At 39.2% G+C, this 19,346-nt stretch overlaps 1 protein-coding gene across 2 annotated transcripts in view; it reads right to left on the bottom strand.

Moving 5' to 3' along the window:
- Window positions 1-1,836: 1,836 nt before the first annotated feature.
- The window catches only part of zc3h12b (zinc finger CCCH-type containing 12B), a 28,132-nt gene continuing 10,622 nt past the window's right edge, over window positions 1,837-19,346 (bottom strand). Inside the window, exons 2-6 of one of the 2 annotated variants that reach the window (XM_007256402.3) lie at window positions 13,253-14,133; window positions 11,330-11,469; window positions 10,555-10,789; window positions 10,244-10,365; window positions 1,837-10,121 (exon numbers count right to left, since the gene is read on the bottom strand). In XM_007256402.3, the coding sequence (XP_007256464.2) occupies window positions 8,641-10,121; window positions 10,244-10,365; window positions 10,555-10,789; window positions 11,330-11,469; window positions 13,253-14,133 (2,859 nt within the window). In that variant the 3' untranslated portion in view covers window positions 1,837-8,640. The remainder of the gene's footprint in view (window positions 10,122-10,243; window positions 10,366-10,554; window positions 10,790-11,329; window positions 11,470-13,252; window positions 14,134-19,346) is intronic. The other variant, XM_007256403.3, reaches the window with a different exon arrangement.

Below are 19,346 nucleotides of genomic sequence, written 5' to 3'. Positions count from 1 at the left end.
TCTCCTCTATTCTAACTGTAATGTGATATTACCAACACAACACGTAATATGGCTTTTTCATATAACCTGATCATAAGTTGTAATAAATACGTATCTTCAATCCTAAGTTACACTACATGTGATACTGCAATTAACTTAAACTTGTGTAATTAGAATTTTAGGAGCAAAACTAAAATGTTGTTTAGTTTACTTGACTCATGGAATTATCTTCATAATGTTGGAAGAAATATAATTTGAACAATAATGATTCAGAATCAGTATGCATTTATATTAGAGATTAATATTGGAAATCTCTTTTTAAAATAAAATTTTAAACAAGACAAAAATAAAAAGTCAGATTTTTTAATGTATTTTGTGCAGATGTTTGGTCACCCCTGGCCAAATGATTATTTTCTATGTAGAAATAATCATTATACTATATATAAAGTATAATTACTTATTACTTCTGTAGTTCAATTTTGAAAGTAAAACTCCCATATTGCATAGACTCATTACACACAGAGTGATCAATGTAATGTGTTTATTTCTATTAATGTTGATAATTATGGGTTACATCCAATGAAAACCCAAAAGTCAGTCTCTCAAAAAATTACTATATTATGTACGACATGATTTTAATAACACAGAAACATTGGCTTACTAACAAAAGTACGTACAGTATATGCACCCAATACTTGTTTGAGACTTCTTTTGCATGAATTCCTGCATCAGAGTGGTGTGGCATGGAGGTGGTGGAGGTTTAGGTCAGGTGAGTTTGCTGGCCAGTCAAGCACAGTGACACTGTGGTTATTAAACCAGGAATTGGTACTTTTGGCAGTGTGGGTAGTGTTCCTAGTCCTGCTGGAAAATGAAATCCATATCTTCATTAAGCTCTTCAATGTGAAATGTAAATTACTAGCAGATGACACGGCTCCCCAAACCATCACCAATTGTGAAAACGTCTCACTACACCTCAAGAAGCTTAGATTGTGTTTCTCTCCAATCTTCCTGCAGACTCATTTGCATTTTTTTTAATATTCTAATTTTGTGACAATTCTGATATACTGACTTTTGGGTTTTCGTTATCCGGAAGCCATAATAATTAACTAAAACGCTTGAAAAAGATCACTTAGTGTGAACTAAATTTATGTACTATTTGTGTTTTAGTTTTTCAATTGAGTTACTGAAATAAGTAACATTAATTGATACTCACCTGTACATTTCTATTAAAGAAAAGTACAGGTATGTTTTTACATGTACTTTTTATTATTTCTAAAAGAAAGAAAATCACATTTTTTACCAATAGGGTTTGGCTTTATTGAAGAAAACAAACACATTTTGTCATTGAGACTTACATTTTGTTTGAGTCTACAGACCCAAAGAGTTACAAAGTTCGTTCATCTTTTTTTGGGGGGGGGGTTCACGTTTCGTCATTTTTAAAACAGATTTCAAAAAGCAAATGTTTCATTCAACGGAGAATAAAACATACTACCGTATGTCATTGTTACAACACGAGACTTCAAAGTGTTCAAATCACTCAGCCAACCTGAAACAGTGCAAAATTAATTTTAAAATAATATTAATATCTAAAAAAAAAAAAATATCACAATACGATAAAAGAAAAGAAAACAGCTGGACTTGATTTTGAGGACACAAGTAAGAGGTCATCTGCACTAATTCACAAATTGGACTTTTTGAAAAGCGCAATTATCATTTCATTATAGCAAACATCAAGGATACTGTCTTTCGTGAAAGTTTCTGTTCATAAATCTGTTAATTCCTGAGACTGGATGCGTTAGCCTACTGTGTGTGAGTGTTTGTGTTAGCTGGTACATTAGAGATACATATATATATATATTTTTTTACTTTTAGTTTACAAATAATTTAATGATAAGATGATCCAAATAAATTGTCTGGGAACTGCAAGATGCCAAATATTTTTTTTGTCCTTGATTTTTTTTACCACAAAAATTATGTAAAATTCTAGATATAGATTTACATTACTCTGTAAATAATCAATATATTAACTTTATGATAAATGCCACTGTCTCATTATGTTCCAAATTAAATTCTGTGCAGCATTAAGAAACCTTCTCTTATTCATAATTGTATAAACACTGGTAGTGTAATTGGCAAAGGCTCTGCTGTGTGTACATAGTTTTATGTATATTTGTATATCTGTCTTTAGTTCACACACTCGGAAGGTTAACTATATAAGGCAGGTGTGTGCGTCTGTGTGTGTGTTTGTGTGTGTGCGCGTTAACTCAATACAACACTCTAGACCAGCCTGTGAGGTCAGTCTGTCTGTTTTTACATACAATTCAGAACTTTGCCTCCATGCTCTGACGGTATGTGCTAAAAAAAAAAAAAGTATAAAAAGGGGGAAAAAAGCTGAGTTCACCATAAATCCACACTAGAATACACAAAGTCCATAATTTCCATAGTAATTAATTGATTTTATTCTTAACACAGATAAGAACCCAAGCTAACTATGGTTGTCAAGGCAACCCATATGTGTGTGTGTGTGTGTGTGTGTGTTTGTCTGTAAGTGAGCAGCAGGGTGTGTGTGTGCGTGTGTGTGTAATCCTGCTTAGGATAGCTGGTACATCATTTGTGTGTGCGTGTGTTTATGTGCATGTTTGTAAAAAGCACTAATACTGTGCAAATCTAAGTGGTTAAATTTTTGTTTTTCAATATTTACAAAGGAAAAAAATATATATATGTATATAGATATTTATATATTTGGACAGGAGCACACAGATTGTGTGTAAGTGTGTATGTCACCCCCGATCAATACGTCAGAGAGAGAGTAAAACGCAGAGAGGAATAGAGAGAGGGAAAGAGAGAGAGAGAGAGAGAGAGAGAGAGAGAGAGAGAGAGACGTGGGCAGTGGTGAAGTCACAGGATGCTGCAGAATCTTCCTGCTGGAGTGATTTTCCATTTCTACTGAGAATTTACACTCATTGAATGGTGCAGAAAATATATGGAATTTCTAGACCAATAATGATAACAGATAATTAACACCTTGCTGTGGATGAATCTAAATTCTGATTGTGATTCTGAATCTTTGATGCATCAATTAGCATTAGGTGATTCATCTGGGTTTTGGAATGCTACACTTTTAAATGTGTATTTGGAAAATCAAACATTGGTGATTCCCCATGCATATGTAATGACAAAGAATGAAATTTTATTAGATTAGATATTTAGAATTTAGATTAGAATTTATATTCTAAAAAGTGATTTGGAACAGCCACAAATTAAGTGACCAGTTACCAGCTATAATTATTGGCAGTAATTCCAATATTACACCAATAAGAAAACCGCACAAATAACAATAATGAACTTTTCCCAATTATCAGTAAAATACTGTTTGCTCATATATCATGCACCCCTACTTTACTGAGTATATCAAACATAGAGGTGTGTACAGGTATGAGGTGAGGGTGCATGGACAGAACCAGAGAGAGAGAAAGAGAAGAAGATAGAGGGAGAGAGATCCCTGTCTATAGATGTCTGCCCGGCAGGAAAGAAGCCTTCTGTATGGGCTACACTAGTGACACATAGTGTCACTAACATTATGGCATTAATGTCTCTTTTATCCTTTTAAATAAAACTAAGCTTTTTATATAACTATATATATTTATATATATGTATATAGATGATACTGTACAGCTCAATTTTTTTACAATCAAGAAATAGATACAATTTGTATCAACAAGCAAAGGTCGTTTCTAGACATTTGAGGCGTGATAGCTTGCTGCGAGTGGAGGGAGGCAGAAACTGGGAGCGTAATATAGATGAAAGGTTTCTTAGAGGGTTAGCGCTGGACATTCAGCTTCATTTACAACCTTAAAATCTCTTAAAGTCAACTTTCCTTTTGTTATTACGCTACTAGCTTCAGGGGCAAAGCAGTTAGGAGGATCCCTAAGGAAATTGAAGGAGAAAAAATTACTTTTCCTATATTTTTTCTAAATGTACACAGTTTTCTTCTTCTTACCTCAAATATGTTTGATCAGCAATGACATGCTGGGTGTCTGAACTGAGCTTTTTTAGTTTTGCACTAATGCTACAAGGCTAATGCAGCTACCAAGTAACTAACTAACATCATGGTGTTAGCATGATAACTCAATAAATCATCCCACACCCACCTCAAACCATGCCAACTTGTTAAGTAATCTCTTCAAATTGCAAAAAACATATGCTGTTACTTGTGTAAGTAATTATTTATTTAGCTAAAAAGCTAAAAATCTATTTTTTTCTGCTTGTGGAATCAGACACAAGTAAAATACCTAGAAATTATTGTCGTATTTTTCACACTATAAGGCACACCTTATGTATGAATTTTACCAGTCAGGTTGTAAGGAACAGTAAAGTTACTCCGCTAAAGTGTAGCGTTATAGTTTAGGTCAACAGTTTAGTTCTCCACCACTGAGACTCGAGCAGTATTAGCATTAGCTGCTAACCGCGCTAAGAGCTAGCTGTTTTGCCGTTCAGAGGTGAGTATTATGGGACTGGAGCCTGCTGCTAACCCCAGGAAGCACTGCTGGAGCAGCTTTAGCATTACCCCCTAACCGTGCTAAGCGCTAGTTAACTCTTTCGACGTTCAAAGGTCAGTATTATGGGGCTGTAGCCTTCCCGTTTACCATGTTAAATCAAGCTATGTGGGACAAACCGCTAGCTAATATCGCCCCGGCTTACCGGAACACTCAGGGTTCCTCAGTGTAGCTCTGTCTGGCTAGCCTTAGTGGAAATCTGTAAATGTAAGCTTATTGTAAATAAACAGGAGCACTTTAAAAGAGATATTTGTGTAGATTAACATCCAACACTTGTTTGACTTTAAAAATAATGTTTTATAATCTGGTGCGCCTTGTGAATGAAAATAGACCAGAAAATTTTATTGACAGTGTGCCTTATAGTGCAAAAAATACAGTATATTAATTACTAATTTATTACAACTTATTTACTAATTTATTAACCGATTATTTTGGTCTGTTATTATAGACAAAAGTACAGTTGCTACCCCATTTTGGAGACATGGGTTAGTTCTGTTTTTACTCTCACTCAGTGTTACTAGAGCCTGAAATAGTTAAAGTAATCATTCTTAACAAATTTCCCTCACTCACATTTAGCAAACAAGTCATTAGCATTTCCCCTGAGTTTTCACTTCCACCTTGAATGTGGCAAGTCGACCAAGCTGTAGCTTTTGTGAAGCTAATGTTAGCATTAACAGTTTCCCTCACTCAGTGTTCATACAGTCTGGAACAGTAGTTAAACAAGATGTCTCACCTTAAGTACATTTTTTATCTCACTTACATTTAGCTATCAAGTTAGTCTTAGCATCCCCCCACCGAGTATTTCCTTCCACCTTAAGTTCCACCTTGAATGGGAAAGCTAGACTTTTATTTCCAAAACAAGCCGTAGTTTTTACTATATGTTTTTGTAATTATATTATTTATATTATTTATATTGTCTATGTTCCCAGAGCCTACTAGAACAGTTAAACAAGACATCTCATTTTGTAGTAAATTTATATCTCACGTTTAGCGAGTTTTTATTTTACCTTAATATGAAGGCAGTTCCGTTCAGAGTAAAAGAAAATTATTTCAAACAGTTTTTAAATAATACATTTTAAGTATTTTCTGATGTTATATGGAAATGTTTGAGAATCACAGCTAATTGTATATTTACATTACATACACTGTTATTGTGTCAATAAACAATAATAATTTAACTAAATAATTATATAACTGTCAGGTTAATTCTTGTACTGCAAACACTAATATTTTTAATAACAGTAGGTTTGTGTTCCTTATACAATTACAGCATTAGTACAAAAACAGTTTGATTTATTAAATAAATGCTGGAAATCAACTTTAGATTTTTTTTTCTTTTGGTCTAATAAACAATCAACATTTTTTAAAATGATATATTATCAAAACCATTGTTAGTTGCAGCCCTATATTATATTTTTGCTGTCCTTTTTTTTTTAGCTTCATGTGCTAGCTACATTAGCCTCATAGCCCTAGTACGAACTATCAAAGCAAACTTGGCATGCTTATCTTGTTTTGTCTGTTTACCAACATTCAGTCTAAGGGAGTAAACTGTGTACATTTTATTTTACATTAAATTATATCTTTTTCATACCTGGCATGCCAAAAGTCATGGGATAGCAGTATGTAAACTGATGTTGAAGTGTTGCCTTAAGGGATGGTTTAGAAACACCTACACCTATATAGTTATAAGTTGTAAGGTGCTATCTTATATCTTATCTTACAGGCCAGTGTGCAACATGGCAAGGCGACGTAAATTACTGTTCGAGCTTGAGCGAGGTCAGCTAGACGTCTGGCTAGAACTGTCCATGCCAACAGACAACAGACAATTCTGGCAGAAATCACCTCCACATTTAATGCAGAATGCCCCACACATATACTAGCTCCTGTCCCATGACATGTCAGTGTATTGATCTATGCTACAAACTAGCATTAATTATCCAAACTAACCAAGCACAGCTCAGTCAGGTTTTGGAATGGCATGAAGTGCCTGCTTCAGAGTATCTTCTTATTAATCAATAGAAATTGAATCCACAATCTCTCAGTCTTGCGTTAAAGATGTTGGAGAGTTTAAAAGCTGCAAGGAAAAACAGGGCGTAAGGGGAAGGGCAGCAAGCGACCTGTCAGTCAAATGCAAGAAACAACCCAACGACAGCCTGGTGTTCCGTGTGTGTGTGTATCGCACAGGGAGAAACAGGTAGGCAGTGTGTCACACCTTCCCACGAGCAGTAACAGAACCCCTCAGGGCCCCACCTGCGCTCATGAAAACAAAACAAAAGAACCCAAAAAAGAGAGATAAAGTTTCCACCCAGACTTCTCTGGGTTTGCAACATTCAAAGATTCTCCTAGGATGTGCTAATATACAAAGAAGGGCAGAGGTGTTGTCTCCCAGCACAAATCAGAAAATAGATGCTCTTCAGAAGCATTTTGCTGATGAGACGCATTTCCCTCTGCCCTTACTTAACGCACACATTTCATTAAGTTATAATTAAGTTACAATTACGTCATTACGAGCCTTAATTGGCTAATAAGCCAGTTAAGTGTCACGCTCTCACTTCAGCATCACATGCATGGATTCAGAGCTGTTTAAAGCTATAATGACTATGTTTTGTAAATGCTAAATTTACATGTAAATTGGCAGATGTTACCCCACTCAATTCCTGAAAAAAGGCTCGTAAAAATATTGCATTCCAAATCATCTCCTGGATGAACATTTGCCATTGGTATAGCATATTTTACATTTTCATCCAATTTACTAGAACAGCCTTGGAAAAACGCTGCATCTAGAACAGCTCCAAATGAATGCATTACCAAAATGCATGACCTGCCTGTAGCTTTAAAACCATGTAAACATCTCAAAAACCACTTGGGGAATTCTTCTTTTAGCATCAGTAATGTTACTGCACAATACTTGCTGTTAGCATGACACATCAAAATAAACACAGCTAACATGGTTGTAGCACTCAACCTGCTAGCTGCTACTGTAGCTAGCTGTCATGAAACGTTAATATTTCTAGATCTCTAAGTCATTTACACTTTGATGATGATCTTTTTGGCCTTAGTTAAGCAGCGTCAAATACTCTTTTAAAAATGGCTTTGTGAGTAAGGAGGGACAACAGCACAACATTTTGGCAGGTCAGTGGTGTTCTACTCGAAATACCACCCCCCATCGGAGGGTAGCCTCAAACATGTAGCATTGATAAAACATAATTGCTCTAAATACTGCTAGTGCTCATTGGCAAATACTAAACACAAACTGTGACCTCCACAACCACCCGAAAACAATCACATCAATACCTGTGGGGAGGTCACCGAGATAAGGCCATAAAAGTTCAAAAGTTCAATGTTCATGCTTTGAGGTACTTGAGAGTTTGCGCTCCATTCTGAAATTCCACCTATTCACACAAAAGGCAAATTAAATGTCACAATATTTACACTGGTGCAAGTGAATACACAATTGTACTCATTCTGTGTAAAATTAATTCCCCATACAGAGTTATCTCACTCAATTCACTCCTCTCCTTGTGGATAAAGTTTGCCTACTCATTGTAGAACCACTATCATCACTTCAGGCTTTCATAAAAGGACTTGCAGGGTAGCATCACATAGGGTTTCAGTCTAATACTAGTAATTAGTATTACTATTAGACTACTATATTAGTAAAGAGGACCTGATCCCAGATCTTCACTTTCACTTGCTGAAACATGTTGCCACTGGCATTCCTTCTGCATAAGTGCATTTTCTGCAGGCCAATATGCAAAGAAAAATGGTACAAACATAAAGAAATGTAAAAAATGCTTAAACAACATTAAAACCTTCTTTAATCAAAGCCTGATTAGGCTTCTTGCTCTTTAGTAGATGGTACCGGTGAATCTCTATTGGGGTAAAATGTCTATCATTAAGTATGGCTTGAACAGAACATGCTAACTGGTGTAGCACTGATAATGCTAATCATGGTAATAATACCAAAAAACCCTTGATGGTGTGGAAATAAATATGACTATTATCTTCAAGTGATTGGCTGTTGACTTCCAGGACTGAAATGCCGTGCTCAAGTATTCACAACAGTCCTTTTTCTTCTTCCTTCCATTCCCTTCTTCCCGCATATTCAATGACAGGACCGCAGTCTTGTTACGATGACTGCTGCTAGTTGCTGGGGATCAGTCATGTGAGGATTCTTCTCCATGACCGAGTGGACTACGTATGCTGGAAAGATATTGCAGAGGTTTCGGTAAGTCTGGTACTGTTGTTCCGGGATCGGGTGGCGTTCTTGAGGTTCAACTGCCGGCCCGAGAGGTCCTGGGGGTGGGCCCGGTGGGGTATCCCAGGGAGACCTCCAAATCTGCTCCATCTTCTCCGGCATACTGCGCACCATGACACGCTCACAGCATGGCATGAGTCCTCCCGCCAGTCCGTAACCACCATACCCATAAGGCTCATTCCCACAAGGCAGTGGATCCCAGCTTGCGTGCTGCTCCCGGCACAAAGGTGGTCGGCGCTGCCTCAGCGGGTTACTTTCGTATAGCCGGGAGTCCGAGATGCTGTCCATGCGGGTCATTCCCAGGGATCTCCCTTGCTGTGTGGGGCCAGACGAAGGCAGCACGTTCTGGGAAAGAGGGGGGTAGTCTCCAGGACAGCTGGAGCGAGCTCCTACAACAGCATGCTGCGCATGGGGCACAAGGTGAGCTGAAGATTGCTTGCGCGGTCCAGGTTTGGGCTCATCTGTGCCGTAGCTTTGGACCCTTGTCAAAGCCTCGTGGTGGAAACCGTGTGCAAATGCTTGCAAGCGAGTCTGGGCGGATGACTGCACTTGGGATTGTGCAGATGGGCCTTTCATGCTGTCGTCCATACTGCCCTCCATGGAGTACATCTCTCCACTGTAGGAAGAGAAGGAATCAGAAGAATGACTGCGCCCAGGTTCTGGACACATGCTGGAGCCCCGTCCGGGATACCCTCCCCCTACCCCTGCTGGATCAGGCTGTTCCAGGCTACAGAAGCTGTCCTGCATGCTACCCAAGCTCATGGTGGAGAAATCACTAAGCATCGAGTAATAGCCGTGGTCACTGACCACAGAATCGTATTTGGGGAAAGGTTCACTGTATGCCACTGATGCTCCCTGGCTGTTTGTGACAAGGATAGGAGGGTACTGGATACTGCTGGTGTGTTCTAGCGAGCTGTGGGTGAAGTGAAGTGACCCCGGCACAGGGCTACTTGCGGACCGGGTATTCAAGGCACCGGCCGCATGACTTTTTGTAGGTGGCATGGTGGGAACGCTAAGAGCAGTCACTAAGGATGGGACGGAATTTGCTTCTGCTTTCCGGGCTGGACAAAGCCGCTCTTCCTGTTCACATGCTACCGAGCGGATACTCGGGTCTGATTGCCGCTTTGGCGCCACTCGTTTGGCCTCTGAAGTGTCCCCTCTTGCAGTGCCACCAGAGGTGCCACACTTGGCAAGAGCACCCTCGCTCATGGTCTTAACAGCAGAGAGTTTGGCGAAAGCTCTGAGTTCATCTGCTACAGAACGCATTGGCTGAGCAGCTCTCTCCGGGTGATAGTACTTACACTTGTGACCATACGTGCACTTCTTACCTGAGATGAAACAAGAACAAAGGGGACAGCAAAGCATACTTGAATGCAGTGGTGTCGGATATAGGAATGAAACTTTGTGGGTATATTTGAAGAGTAGAGTAACATATAACGTCATTTCCTACTTTTGCTGTACTGACCGTAAGGACACGGTTGCTTCTTGTGCTCAGGTACCACCGGCCGCTTGCGTAGGAAATTCTCCAGGCTTGGACCATGTCTCCCTAGTGGGTCATCAGGGGGCATAAACCTACAAACAAAAAAAACAGTGTAAAGACTGCGTGTAATGCTACAGTCCTGGATGCATTTACGTCTTGTGCACGTCAAAGGCCTTTAAACCGCATTATTTTAGGCTGGAGAGTGCGAGAGCAAGTGTGCAGAGGCAGAAACAAAACAAGGGAGAGAGAACCCTGTCACCATAGCAACGGTGTGAGCTTACTTGTCATTGACAAAGCTGTACATGAGGAGCCTCTCCTCGATGAACTTCTTCCACTCCGGCTTCTCGTTCTGCAGGTCCCGATAGTTGTCGTTGGAGACGATAATGCCGTCAGAATCACAGGCCAGCTTGACAATGAATCGGTCATCGTAGCACACGACCCGCCGGCCCTGGACACGACGAGACGGGGTGAAGACCAGGATCTTCTCTTTCTCCAGCTTTCTCAGGATCTCCTGATCTGCAAACAGAGGTGCAAGTCCACATTAGGTCTATTTTTAACAGCAGATCACAGCTGCAGTTTTTTTCATTTATTTAGATGGGGTCCCAAATAAATTATTTGACTTAATTTTACTTTAGTAAGATTTTCCTAACAAATAGAATATTAATGTAGACTACTAGGCACAACAAAAGAACAACAAAAATAAATGTCCTCAATTTTCTCATAAAATTTCCTTTTGCTTTTACTAGTTTTGCATGGAACATGTCAATACGTACATTAGCTAACAGATGCCTGTGCTGGACAGCATCACACCAGGAGTGGTGTGAGGAGAAAGCGACATGTGCCCACCCAGTTTTGCTCTCTCAGACTCTGGCTGCTGATGGAGAAATGCAGCATGATCCAGGATTTAAACCAGAGATCCTTGGATCGTAGTGACAGTGCCTTAGTCCGCTGGACCACTCGGAGCTCTTTAATCTTTCTTTATTACACGAGCACTTTATTAAATTATTATCCTGCCCAATAAACATGGAAAAAATGTGCCAGTAAACCATCACAAACCTGTTATGGGAGCATCTGGTCTGGACTGCTCTTTTCTCCACGCCGGTACGAACACGGTGATGTCTTTGTGTCCCTTCTCCAGGAACCAATCAACCGCCAGCTGGATGCCCAGGCACGAGAAAACCTCTTTGTTTCCATGGCTACAAAGCATCACGGATACCAAGTTACTCACACACGCACAAGTCCACACGCCCCCACATGCTGCTACGCACGTGTCAATGCATCAGTTCACCTTCCCGACAACCCAATCAAGATGCTCTTTTACAACTTATTTACTTATTATTGTTAATTGACTGTAAGCTATTGTAACCATAAATGTCAAAAGAATCTAGTCTAAATTAGCTTCTGGAGAAATAATGAGCATTTTGAGAAAACATTTTGGGGTACAGAAGGATTAGGTCTAGTCATAGATTTTATATTCTTCTGAACAAAAAACTCCACTTAAAAACTGCTGTGTAGTCCGAAACTAGTCATAAGTTTCGGACTTTTTTTTTAAGTGAGAAACTAGCGTTTCTCACATAAAAATTTCTAAAAGAAGACAAACAGGGCTGATTGATAAGTCACACATATTATATCTAAATCTAATAATATTTTTATTTAATCTTTTTTTCTCATGGTCATGGTTTTCTGGAGGTACTGACAGTATCTAAAATAAACAAAATACAGTCATAAAAGAAAAGTGTGTTATATTGTGCTGTGACTTATTGCAATAACAATAAAGATCATTATATTGCTATTTTTACATGCATAGTCATTTTCACAATAGATTTAGTTCATTTAAATGACTGTTTTGATGCTAATTTCAAAATGGGATAATAAAGAAGAGGTTTTTCACTAGCCAAACAATTTTTTTACAGTTACCAGTTTACTGCTGAGGTGAACCTGCTGTAATAGAGCAGGAAAGTATCTCAACTATGCTCAGCTGTGTCTCGATCCATACAAACTGCAGAATTTACAGAAGAAGGAACGTTCTAATGTACATGAAAGTCACAGTGCATAATTTAAAAGGCAGCTGGTGTATGAGGTGTTGATGCGAAAGCTCCAGGGTGTTTACTCATACCTGCGTAAAATGAGCAGGGTCAGTGACGTGTAAGTGTCCTTTAGAGGGGTCCCAGAGGACCTCTGTACTGTGGTTTAATATTTTCCCTTCTCCAACACTCTCTGCACAGCATGTTACACAGTTATTAAACCCTTGATGAGCTGACTCAGGTGGGAGCAGGGAAAACTGCACTGCAGTGGAGTGGTCCTGTATGATTAGGACTGACACACACCGCAGATACTAGAGATTACCGATAATTTGAACAGCAGGTTTTACTAGCAATATTGTGCGTAGTAAAATAAAATGCTTCCCTATGTTTCCTAATTCTCTAAAGTAGTTCAGAATTTTCATAATAAAATATTTCCTTTTTATCCCACTTGCCTATCCCCATCCAACCGACTGGGGGCAGTATTGCACCAGAGTTGCATATGGCTCACACCAAGGATATTAATAAAAAAATCAGCATCAGCAGTTGGCTGATAAAGTTGGCCATACACTCTTATTTTGGGCTCATTTATGCATCTTTTTACAACAATGCACCATCAGTAAATCTAATGGAATAATCTATTATTTATCAAAATAGTGTAAATGTTTGAAATTAGTTAACAGAAATCTTTATTAAAAAAACTATTCTAAAACATTTAGATTATTTGTAAGAATCCACCAGTTTTTATTTTAAAAGTAAAACTATTTATAGAAAAAATGTTTCCAAGATACCCATTATCTCTAATTTTGCTATATTTGACTTTTTGACATTGGGTGAATCTTACTGAAGGTTGTTCTTTACTTTATACTAAAAATATTCACGATGAATGAACCAACAGAAATGCTTAAAAATGAGAAAAAAACTATATACTAAATTATGGCATGACAATTTAGCGTACCTCATGGCTACATTGGATCCGTCTATAACGATGGGTCGTAGGTTATCATACGTGTCCGTTGTCTCCTCCTCAAGCGAGACCTCTGGACTGACTGCTTCTTTGGCCCCGGGGCCTCGGGGGGCCAGACTGGCCAAATTGACCGGTGCCTGGGCTTCCAGTTCACCCTTATTACCAAGCCTGACGAGTTCGGCCAGGACATCATTGATAAGAGCACTGGGGCCTAACTTGCTCAAGACAGACTCTACCTGCTCCCCTGAGTAACCCAGCTTTAGCGCAAAGTCCATTTTGGTCTGGTAGTCTCTGCTCTCGCTGCTTGTCTGTTGGAAGGGGGCGTGGCCTGCAGAGGTAGGAAACATTTTGTGGGCGGAGTCCGAGCGTGCATCTTCTGCACGTAGTTCCTGTAGCGTACTGCTCTGGCTAAAACTGGGACGGTCCAGACATGGTGATCGGCAAAGTTGGCGGTGTGGTTTCGTAGCCATTAGCGGCTCCCGTTTACGACCTCCTCCGGCTTCAGCAGCTCCGCCTCCCGAGCTCCCACTCCGTGACCTCGCCTCCCCTTCACTCTCTGAGCTGCTCCCCTCTTCCTCTCCTTCGTCCTCCTCCTCTTCCTCCTCAGGCGAGCCTTGCCTTGTGGGCGAGGGCGCAGGCTGTGGGTCACGGCACCGTCCACGGTGCTCCATCTTGAGACGCTGCAGCATGGCACATGCAGCTGTCACCTGGGCGGGGCCGCCCTGCAGCTCCAGAGCATGGTCTCTCACCTGCAGCACCGCACAGCTCTCGTACTCAATGGCGGCACGGAGGGAGTGCAGGCGCCGCTGCAGCCACAGGGTCAGGCGCTCGCGGTGCCGCTGGACAGGCGATATCAGAGACACAATATAGTCCTGCAGGGGGCGAGACAGAGAAAAGGATAGAAATCAATAATTCAGTTAAGATTCAGTGTAATCTAGAATTGTGTTTTAAAATCTGTGTATATGTAAGTGTTTCACTATGTCTTTCTGTCTATATATCTCTCTCTATCCCTCCGCTCTCTCTCTCTCTCTCTCTCTCTCTGAACGTGGGTGTCAAAGAGCGATAAAAATCACGGGGACAAAAAAGTTCAAACACACCTTGTGAACACCCACACACACACACACACTCACATACAGTCTCGTCTCACACACACAGGGAAATAATAAGGCTGCATTTCTCCTCAAATGCAACACAGCATGCTGGGAGTGACCCCATCTTCTTGTGTGTAACTGCCTGAACAGGACAGTCTGGAAGATTTTCACTGGCACACTCCAATTATTCCCTAATACAGTAAAACATCTTTTTATGGAAACGTTTAATGGAAAAAACAGGAAACAAGGTGTACTTTATGACATCACTAAATGACTATCTGTTACGCTGCTTTCACACTAATGCCACTGCTTTTCACCTGTTGTCCAAAGGTTTGTGGACAGTCCTTCTACTAAGGTGCCCCCGTTGCTGTCATACACAGGCTGTACACTGCCTGGCCAAAAAAAAAGATGCCATCAAAAACAAAAGGTCACACACTCTAATATTTCATTGGACCGCCTTTAGCTTTGATTGTGGCAAGGGGTTCACTGTGGCATTGTTTCAATAAGCTTTTGGAATGTCACAAGATTTATTTGAATCAATGTTGCATAAAGTTTTCACCAAGATCTTGCATTGATGATGGTAGAGACTGACTGACGGACGGTCGGACGGTCGGTCGGTCGGTCGGTCGGTCGGTCGGTCGATAGATAGATAGACCTGACCAAATGCAGCAAATAAGCAGTCCATAACCTGGGGGGAAGTAAAACGTGTAACTAAAATGACAAGAGAAGAAAACCAGAAACAGGGGCTGGAGATTATACAGAAGCTTTTCTCACTTCGTAGGGATGAAGTGCTGTTAGGCGCTAGAGGTGGATAAAGTACCTTAAACCTTCACTCACTTCAGAATTGTTACTTTAAAATTATTTAACATGTATAATTTTTGAGATTTGCAGTTAAAATGGCAAAAAGTGGTTAAAGTCCGTATTATTTTGTTTCTAAACAGAAAGAAGAAGTATTTTTCTGGCCAGGTCACGTGTCTTTACATACTTACTTCCTGCGGAGACTGAGAAAAGCACATCTTCTACCTCCAATCCTCACCATGTTCTACAGAGGGACTGTAAAAAGCATCCTAAACCTGCATCACCGTCTGGTTTGGGAACTGCAACACTTTAGACCGCAAGACCCTACAGCTGATAGTGAGAACAGCTAAGAAGATCATCGGAGCCTTCCTACACTCCATCACTGACTTCTACACCACACGCTGCATCCGCAAAGCCACCTGCATTGTGGACGACCCCACCCATCCCTCACACGGACACTTCGCTCTGATGCCGTCCGGCAGAAGATACAGGAGCATCCGAGCCTCGACTACTAGACAAAATTCTGCTCTGTGTCTAGCTAATACAGGTCAAAATAGCTCATGCACTCATGTACATTTAGGATGGCCACAGAATGGGGGCGCTCTCTGACAAATTTGACATGGCACCCTGAAAACAGATGGGACAAAACACAGGTCATCAACAGTTGTATGTTTAGCAGTGTCCTCTGTTCAAATCAAAGGTAATGCCACTAGTGTGATGGGGGTTGAAGCTTTATTTTCTAAACTTGTGTGATTTAAGCTTCATGTGACTGAAACACAATCTGTGCTGTGGTGTTAGCCCTTAGCCTGTTAGCTAACATTACCTAGCTAACTAACCAAGACTTAATTTTTTCAACACAAGTTTTTGTCATCAGTATTCAGTTAGTTTGTCACAAAAAATAGCTTTACTGAGCTACATGGTACTCTATATATCTGTACTAGAACAGGGACAGGAACAAAAGAAGAAGCAAGGCCGTAATAAAAGCTAAACCAACAAAAACCTGAAGGCTTAGCTGTAGGTTAGTGGATATGGCTAACAGTTATATTTAACTGAAGTTAAGGAGGAGTCATTTGAGGTAAAAGAATGACTGAAATGACTGAATGACTGTTGGAGAATACTATCATACATGCATAACAACATTATAATTACATACCTAATGTTACATTAAGCAACTGTTTACAATGTTATCATTCTCGAAATCTCAAGTAAAAAAAAAGTGATTGATACCAAACTAACTCAAAATACTAGCATACATTACCATAATATTATAACAGCCAGATACAGCATACATTATTTTTTAAATTATTGTAACAAAATATGAATTTTGACAAATGCTTAATCCCTAACAAATAAGCAATTTTTGGGCAAAGTTGCTTAGGCAACGCCCACAATTGCCATAATTGTTCATAAAGCCAAAAGACCGATCTAATAGTATTACCAATTTTACTAAAGTGGTCAAACTGCCTGGTCATCTGATGCATAGGATTACATGTCCTCTATTGGCCCTCAACCCAGTGAAAATTTGGTAAAAAACTGATGGTGAGGGATGGGGAAAGTATTTGCTCAGTATGCCTATAAAATCTTGACAGGAGCTGAACGGAAAATTCACTAGGCACAGCCATTTTCGCAAAAACAAATTACATAGTGTACACAAGACTTTTTTGCAAAATGCATAATTATTCTGGTTAAAAACACTAGGCATTCATATTTAGGTTTTAAACATAACTGTCATGTGTCATACTAGGATACAAGCTCTGCTCAAGTAAGCTATGTAAGGTAAGCTATGTAGAGACAGATTTTTGCTAAGCTAAGTGTTCATTAGGGTAAACTACACTATGCCACTTTAGTCACATGTTTATTACCTAGTCAAGTGTTTTTGTCAAGATAACACTACATATTCAATTTTCATCAACAAAAGTTAGTCAAGTGTATATTAGTCACTTGTTTATCCAGCTGTGTGTGGTGTTGAAAACTGGGAAATACGGTTTGTACTACTTGTAAATTGCAATCGAACAGTCATATTTACACTAAATGATTTTAAAAGATGTGATTTTTTTTAACATACTTAAATTCCAACTCTTAGCTGACTAATATAAATTCATTCCATTTGATATTTCTTATGTAAACAAGCAACCAAATTGTGTTAAGTTGTATTTACGATTTTATTTAACCATCTGATACATATGCAGTGAAACACATAATAAATGTTCATTAGTTAGAAAAGGTAAGCCTTCACTCTACCTAGTTAAATGCTTTTAAAGCCACACACTACCTGTTCAAGTGTTTATCCAGCTATGCTCAAAGGTTTATCAATGGACTGTCAATGACTTATTTACATGTTTATTAAATTAAACGTGTTCATCAAGTGTTTATCAAGATAAACTTGGTGTTTAAGCTACATAGTCAAGTGTTTATCAAGTTAAACTATGTAGGTGTTTATGCTACATAGTCAAGTGTTTATCAAGCTAAACTAGGTAAGTGTTTATCAAGATAAACTTGGTGTTTATGCTACATAGTCAAGTGTTTATCAAGTTAAACTAGGTATGTGTCTATGCTACATAGTCAAGTGTTTATCAAGCTAAACTAGGTACATGCTAATGCTACACAGTCAAGTGTTATCAAGCTAAACTAGGTAAGTGTTTATCAAGATAAACTTGGTGTCTACGCTACACAGTCAAGTGTTCATCAAGCTAAACTAGGTATGTGTCTATGCTACATAGTCAAGTGTTATCAAGCTAAACTAGGTACATGCTAATGGTACATTGTCAAGTGTTCATCAAGCTAAACTAGGTAAGTGTTTATGCTACATAGTCAAGTGTTTATCAAGCTAAACTAGGTAAGTGTTATTGCTACATAGTCAAGTGTTCATCAAGCTAAACTAGGTAAGTGTTTATGCTACATAGTCAAGTGTTTATCAAGCTAAACTAGGTAAGTGTTATTGCTACATAGTCAAGTGTTCATCAAGCTAAACTAGGTACATGCTAATGCTACATAGTCAAGTGTTTATCAAGCTAAACTAGGTAAGTGTTATTGCTACATAGTCATATGTTCATCAAGCTAAACTAGGTATGTCTATGCTACATAGTCAAGTGTTTATCAAGCTAAACTAGGTACATGTTTTTGCTAGATAGGCAAGTGTTTATTATGCTATATATAAATTAGGTTACTGTTTATGAAGATAAACAAAGTTAGTGTTTATGCTACGTAGTCAAGTTATATTGAGTTATGCTAGTCTTGTGTTGATGAACATTAACCAGTAAAGTGTTTATCAAACAACACAGTCTCTAATCAAGTGTTTATTAAGGAAAATGCCTCCTGAACAAATGCTAGCTAGTCAGCATTGATTAAGCTACATGCGACTCAAGTGGTTTTTCTGTCTAGCCAGAATAAAACGTAATTTTAATAAATGGTGTAACCGTAATTAATTATTTAAACCCCCCAAAAAATCGCACAGTTTAATGTACAGGAACTTCTCAGGTGTGTGCATATATATATATATATATATATATATATATATATATATATATATATATATATATATATATATATATATATATATATATGTGAGTGTGTGTGTGTGCATCTGCGTATTTTGCTGCACTTGTTTGTGTGCACGGTGCTGTAGTGTAGGCTGTAGTTTGAAGTGTGTGCTTGCACACGTTTGTGTGCGTGTGTGTATGTGTGTAAGCCGATATCACTATCCAGCTATGAGAGGCTTCTCCGTGCTCATGACACCGGTTGCCTAGCAACGCAGTCCTGTCATCAGCTAACTGCTTTTTAGCAGTCACGACTAACACAAAACACTGCACAATGTTCTCTGGGCAAGCCTGGAACACACACACACACACACACACACGCTTACATCACATGGAGCCATGCACAGGTAAACACAGCCATCATGAAGATCATCTGTGTCTGTGTGCATGCCTGTGTGTGTGTGCATGTGTGTTCATACATTTGTCTCTGTGTATGTTTGTGTGTGTGTGTCTGTGGTGCTTGCACAAGACGCAAAGAGTCAAAATAACACATCACTGGAAATTACAAGCTTACGACATTTGGGGCTTTCTCTATCTATCTCTGTCTCTCTCTAGGTCTCTCTATCTCTCCCTTTCTCTGAATCATCCCCACCACTCCTTCCCTCCTTGTTTCTTTCTTTTTACGTACTCTCTCTCCCTCTTTTTCTCTCTCTTCTATTA

The sequence above is a fragment of the Astyanax mexicanus genome, chromosome 1, assembly GCF_023375975.1.
Source record: "Astyanax mexicanus isolate ESR-SI-001 chromosome 1, AstMex3_surface, whole genome shotgun sequence".
Taxonomy (NCBI): domain Eukaryota; kingdom Metazoa; phylum Chordata; class Actinopteri; order Characiformes; family Acestrorhamphidae; genus Astyanax; species Astyanax mexicanus.
The sequence above is the reverse complement of the archived record's forward strand: the minus strand, read 5'-3'. Positions and strand labels throughout refer to the sequence as shown.